Genomic DNA, 6088 nt, shown 5'->3' with positions numbered 1-6088 from the left:
GAACATGGCCCCAGCACCAGAGCTTTAGTCACGCTGCTCAGAATTTGGTGGTGACAAAAGCTAAATTCCCCCTTCAATATTAAATATAACTCTGCTTAAATGTGGAAAACGAGTGCCAATTGCTGAAGCGAGAGCTGAAAGTGAAGCTCTTGTTTTCCTTGTGACAGGTTTGGAAAATTGCTGAAAACGTTGCTGAATGTATTTATATATTTATTTAGACTCTTTAAGTAGTGACTCTAACATTTAACCTTTCTCCATGGCACTGTGGATGCAGCAGTGAGCCCTGCCCACACCCACCTGCAGCTGGAAGGCTCCCAAGGAGCAGCTGTCTCAGCCCTTTTAGTGCCACAACAGGCTGCTGAATTGAGAATGGGTTCGATTTCTGTCAAAGGCTTTAAAAAAGGAGGTTTGGAGAAACTAAACAAACCCCCGGGGGTGTTTGGAAGTCGTGTAGATAAGATGCTGAGGGACATGGCTTAATGATGGACCTGACAGTGCCGAGTTAACTGTTGGACCTGATGACCATAAAGGTCTTTTCCAAGCAAATGGATTCTAAATGCAAATGCAGTTCTAAATGCGTGATATTTTGAATAATAATTAAAAAATCGTTAATGCCAAGCAGCACCGCACCCTCTCCACCTCCTTTCCCCCCCCCAGCAACAGCTCAGGATCAGAACTCCCCTTTCTGGCTGCATTGGATCTCTACAGAGGGGAAAGATCCATCCGGGCAAAGAGCTGGAAAGAGAGACAATCGGATTTCGTTTGCCGGGTTTTTTTGGCTGTAATACCATCCCAGTCGTTCAGCAGAACTTTTTTTTTTGGGAACAAATCGGGATTTAGGCTACGTATCCCATCCCGCTCCCCTCACCGCAACTTTCAGCCAAGCGAGAAGCCGGGGATGCTGGCGGCGGGGAGGGAAGCAGGGAGGGAAGAGGGGGGGATATTTCCGGGATATTTCCCCGTTCCCCTTGGTGGGGATAATTCGGTTTTCAGCCCCCGGCCCCCTCGCATCCCACTCGCCGTGAACCGGACCGGAGTGGCCCCGGAGCATGCTCAGAGGAAGGCGGGGGATCCGGGAAGCCCCGGGGGGTGTGGGGCGGGCGGAGTCGGCAGCCCGGGCGGGAGGCAGCGGGAGGAAGGGGATGAGGAACGCGGAGCGGTGACCGGGAGGAGCGGGTACCCCGAGAGGGCTGCGCGCTGAGGCGCGGAGCGGTGAGCCCGAGGAGGAGAGGGAGAGCGCGGAGCCCCAGGAGGAAGTGGGGGACAGGTGGCTCGGCGTTGAGGGACTGGGAGCTGGAGCAGGGGGACGGGCGGAGCTGCCGAGCGAGGATCTCAACCGGAGAGACCCGGGGGGGATGCGCTGAGCAGCGGGGCGGGGACCCCAACCCGGAGCGGAGACCCCAGGAAGGGGATGCCCTGAGTTGCAGGGTGGGGACCCCGACCCGGGACAGAGACCCTAAGGAGCTGAGCTGTGGGGCGGTGACCTTAAACGGGAGCAGAGACCCCAAGGGGGAAGAGAGGAGGGGGCATGCGCTAAGTTGTGGGGAGGGGACCCCAACTCAGCGCTCCGGCACGGAGACCCCAGTGAGGGAGGCGAGCTGAGTGGCGGAGCGGGGACCCTAAGGAGGGGGATGCGCTGAGCTGTGGAGTGGGGACCCTAACCCAGCTCCCGGGGGTAGAGATCCCGACGACGCGGACGAGCTGAGCGGGGGGGGAAGGGACTCACTGCGGGGGAAAAGACCCGAAGGAGGGGTACGCGCTGAGCTGTGGGGACCCCAATCCGGGGCGGAGACCCCAGGGAGGGGACCTCAAACGGGAGCATAGACCCCAAGGAGCGGGACGCCCTGAGCGGTGGGGCAGAGATCCCAAGGAGGGGGATGCCCTAAGGGGTGAGGCGAGGACCCCATGGAAGTTGACAAGCTGAGTGGCCGGGTGGCGACCGCATACCCGGGGCAGAGACCCCAAGGAGGGGGACGCGCTGAGCTGTGAGGTGGGGACCCCAAATAGGAGCAGAACCCCCAGATACTCTGAGCTGTGAGGAGGGGACCCCAAACAGGAGCAGGACCCCAGATGCGTTGAGTTGTGGGGTGGGGACCCCAACCCATCTCCCCGTGTAGGAGACCCCAAGGAGGGGGACGCGGCGAGTGGCGGGGCGGGGACCCCCGTCGGGGGCCTGGTCGGTGGGTCGGGGGTCTCCGGCAGGGTTGGCGGCGGGGCGGGGGGGCAGCGGCCCCATGGGCCGGGCTGCGGGGCTGCGCTGGCTGCTCGGTGCATCCCGGCGGCCGCCGGCGGGAGCCTCCAGCCATGCTGCGGGGCGGCCCGGGCCCGGGCCCGCTGCTGGTGCCGGTGGCGGGGAAAGGGGGGAGCGGCCCCGGGGGGGCGGCGGTGGTGGGACCCCCTGGGGCTGCGCGGGTGGCGGCGGGGAGTTTGCTGGCTTTGCTCATCCTCTGGACCCTGTTTGGGAACGTTCTGGTGTGTGCGGCCATCGTCCGCTACCGGCATCTCCGGAGCAAAGTCACCAACATCTTCATCGTGTCCCTGGCTGTCTCGGACCTGCTGGTGGCTCTGCTGGTCATGCCCTGGAAGGCGGTGGCTGAAGTGGCCGGGTATTGGCCTTTTGGGGCTTTTTGTGACGTCTGGGTGGCCTTTGATATCATGTGCTCCACGGCTTCCATCCTGAACCTCTGTGTGATAAGCGTGGACAGGTACTGGGCTATTTCCAGCCCGTTCCGCTACGAGAGGAAGATGACCCAACGCTTGGCCCTGGTGATGATCAGCGTGGCCTGGGCTTTGTCTGTGCTCATCTCCTTCATCCCTGTCCAGCTCAACTGGCACAAAGGTGGGAACGTTGTCTCTGCTGGTGATCTAGGAGATGGATATGGCGCCGGCTGGGCAGCAGCAGGTGCTGTCACCACCTGGGCAGAGGACGTGGGCACCACGTGGGTGGCGTTGGCAGCAATGACGTCCTCTGATGGGACCTCCGGCAGCAACGATACTTTCATGGGACCATTGGAGAGCTGTGACTCCAGCCTCAACAGGACTTATGCCATTTCCTCCTCCTTGATCAGTTTTTATATCCCTGTGGCTATCATGATAGTTACCTACACTCGAATCTACCGCATCGCCCAGGTGCAAATCCGTCGGATCTCATCCCTGGAGAGGGCAGCTGAACATGCACAGAGCTGCCGGAGCAGCCACCTCGACTGCCACCACCACACCAGCCTCAAGTCCTCCATCAGAAAAGAGACCAAGGTGTTGAAGACTCTCTCTGTCATTATGGGTGTCTTTGTCTGCTGCTGGCTGCCCTTCTTCATCCTGAACTGCATGGTTCCCTTCTGTGAGAGCCCACCCAGTGACCCCCACGCTGGCCTTCCCTGTGTCAGTGAGACCACCTTCAATATCTTTGTCTGGTTTGGTTGGGCCAACTCTTCTCTCAACCCCATCATCTACGCCTTTAACGCCGACTTCCGAAAGGTCTTCTCCAACCTCTTGGGATGCGGTCAGTTTTGCTCCAGTACTGCAGTGGAAACTGTCAATATAAGCAACGAGCTCATCTCTTACAACCAGGACACCCTTTTCCATAAGGAGATGGTGACTGCTTATGTTAACATGATCCCAAACGTGGTGGACTGTGAAGAAAACCGTGAGGACCCTTTCGATAGGATCTCCCAGGTCTCCCCCGAGCAGGAGGTTGCCACTGACTCTGCCTGTGAGCTGGACTGCGAGGGGGAGATTTCCCTGGGCAAAATAACACCTTTCACTCCAAATGGTTTACATTAAATTGCATCCTGCCCTGGGCACTTCTTCTTCTTGGATGACACAACAAAATCTTAGCCCTGAGTGGGCAAACCTGCTTGGTTTGATTGCCATGGTTTTGGTGGGTCACTTCTTGGCTGAAGTCACTTGTAGGATGCAGAACCTGTGGTGCAGGGGGCTGGGAGGCCAAACTTCATTCAGCACTTGGCCAGGCTGAGAGAGGAGCAGGTGGCTGCATTGATCAGCTGTGGGCAGCTCTTGTGGTGTCATTACAGCCACTTCATGTTTATGATGTGTTTGCAAATGAAAGGTTCCATCCCCAGCGTTGCAACTCCTAAATAAATCAGGGAAAGATGTGGCTGGGTAACAGGCATTAAATAGGAATAAAAACCTAGGCTGTTCGTTTGTTCAGAGCTGAGGTTTCTTTTTCTCTGATGTTTTTTGGGTTAGTTGGGTTTTTGTTGTGTTGTTTGGTTTTTTTTTTTTCCTTCTTTTTATTTTGTTTTTTTTTTTTGAAAGACAGAAATAGAGAGGTGGTGATTTGGATGATTATTTAAATGTGTGTATCTGCCAAAACAGTTTCTGTGAAATCCGTGTTCTCTGAGGCAGCATTATTGCCTATGATATCCTTGCCATGTTCCCAGATGAATAAATAAAAGTTATATTGATCAAGGGGTTATTATCTTTCATTTATCACCCTGAAAGGTTTACGACAAGTGTTTAGACTTTAACATTTCTGCTTGAATGATTAGAATGTCTAAAAGCCAAGCCCTATTTTTTAAAAAAGCCAAATATCTGTATAGGAAATAATTTTTTTTTTAATAAAAGCAAGGATTTTAGGAATATTTGACTTAAACAGACTTTTTCATGTGGATATACTTGCAGCTAGATTTATGCCTGTTTGTCTTTAATATTATAACTGATGCTATCCCTCTCTGCAGCTGAGAATCTCAAGTATAGGTACCTACAAGCTATTAAAACTTTCCCCTTAATTCTATACTTGAACTTATTTTTTAAAGGTGGTGTTAAAGAGAAGTGCTTGGTGATAAAACCAGGAGATGAGTGTGTCTAAAACCAATAATTATATTTGAAAATTATGTTAATAATAGGCATTTTCCAGTGTTGATGCTAGAGAACTCATTCAAACCAAGAGAAAAATGCTGTTGATGTATTTTTTTACTTGTATATTTCAATTCCAGATAACAATATTAAGTGTTTTGACTCAACATTTTAGTGCAGGCTTTAAAAAATGTAAAAAGATTATTTTAAGCTCTGTTTCTATTGAAACATTCATATCAAAGAGAATATTTTCTTTAGAAACATTTGTAACCTTTCAGCTTGGAAATCAAAAGAGATTTTATTTCCAAAGCAGATGATCAAAGGTAGGAAAGGCAACAACAATATTTACTTCAAGTTTTGGCTGAGAGAAAAAAAAAAAAAGAGCAACATTTGAATTTGTTAAATTAAATTTATTACATTTATTACATTTATTAAATAAAAGCACCTGTGCCATGAGCTGAGCAGATTTAAATCATATGGGAGGCGTGGATTCAGTTTCATTCCCTCTTGGAATGGGTGGGTGGGGGGTGTTCTTCTGCCATACTGGGAACTGGTGGCCCCATTATGAGGTTTGGGGCAAAAATAGGACCTGCCCTGGGCAGTGTGGTCCAGGAGAAGTCATTTAGGCAGGGATGCTTAAATTTGGGATGCTGGGATTTGTGCACTTAGGATCAAACCTCTTTAGTGGTCAAGCCCCAGATACTGGTTTGGGATTGTCTTGCTTCCCTGTGGGATGTGGGCTGGAAGAAGCCTGTGACTGGAGTTCTTTTCTGGTTTCCTTTGGTTTTTTTCCTGCAAGAAACATTTTGTCTGTGTGGTCTGAGATATTGATTGGTTCCATCCTCCCTTTGGGTTGTCGTTTCTTCTCAGTGAAGACTGACACCTGCCTGAGCCTTGGCTTTGCTGCTGGTATGAAATCTCAGTGTAAGAGCCCTTTACAGCTGCCCTTAGGAAAAAAAGGGTTTGGGCTGTGGCTCAGGGAAGCCTGAGAAGCAGAAAGTCAGGACTCAGAACCAGGTTCAAGGTTCTGATTGTTTGACACTGGGAGTCAGTGTGTTGTCAACTCTCTGCTAAAGCAATGGTTGCCACCAGTTAACCATAGCCCTAGCACTACTGGTTAGCTAAACTTGCCCAGAATAGACCCATTTTCCCAAATAAAACTGCTCCTGGTGGTGCAGTAATGAATTATCCCAACCAGCATTTAGATTTTTGCATTTTCTAGCTACTGCTCAAGTTCCAAGGGCATCCTTTGGACTGCAATAATTTGGATGTT

General features: G+C 51.7%; 1 protein-coding gene across 1 annotated transcript; it reads left to right on the top strand.

The window, feature by feature from the left end:
• Positions 1-1087: 1087 nt before the first annotated feature.
• DRD5 (dopamine receptor D5) lies at positions 1088-4431 on the top strand. Its single transcript, XM_071743949.1, has 2 exons — positions 1088-1990; positions 2040-4431. The coding sequence occupies exon 2, from the start codon at positions 2305-2307 to the stop codon at positions 3778-3780; it is 1476 nt and encodes a 491-aa protein (XP_071600050.1). The 5' UTR covers positions 1088-1990; positions 2040-2304; the 3' UTR covers positions 3781-4431.
• The last annotated feature ends 1657 nt before the right edge of the window (positions 4432-6088 follow it).

This window comes from Heliangelus exortis, chromosome 4 (genome assembly GCF_036169615.1).
Source record: "Heliangelus exortis chromosome 4, bHelExo1.hap1, whole genome shotgun sequence".
In the NCBI taxonomy this organism is placed as follows: Eukaryota; Metazoa; Chordata; class Aves; order Apodiformes; family Trochilidae; genus Heliangelus; species Heliangelus exortis.
This window is presented reverse-complemented; position numbering and strand designations above follow the sequence as displayed.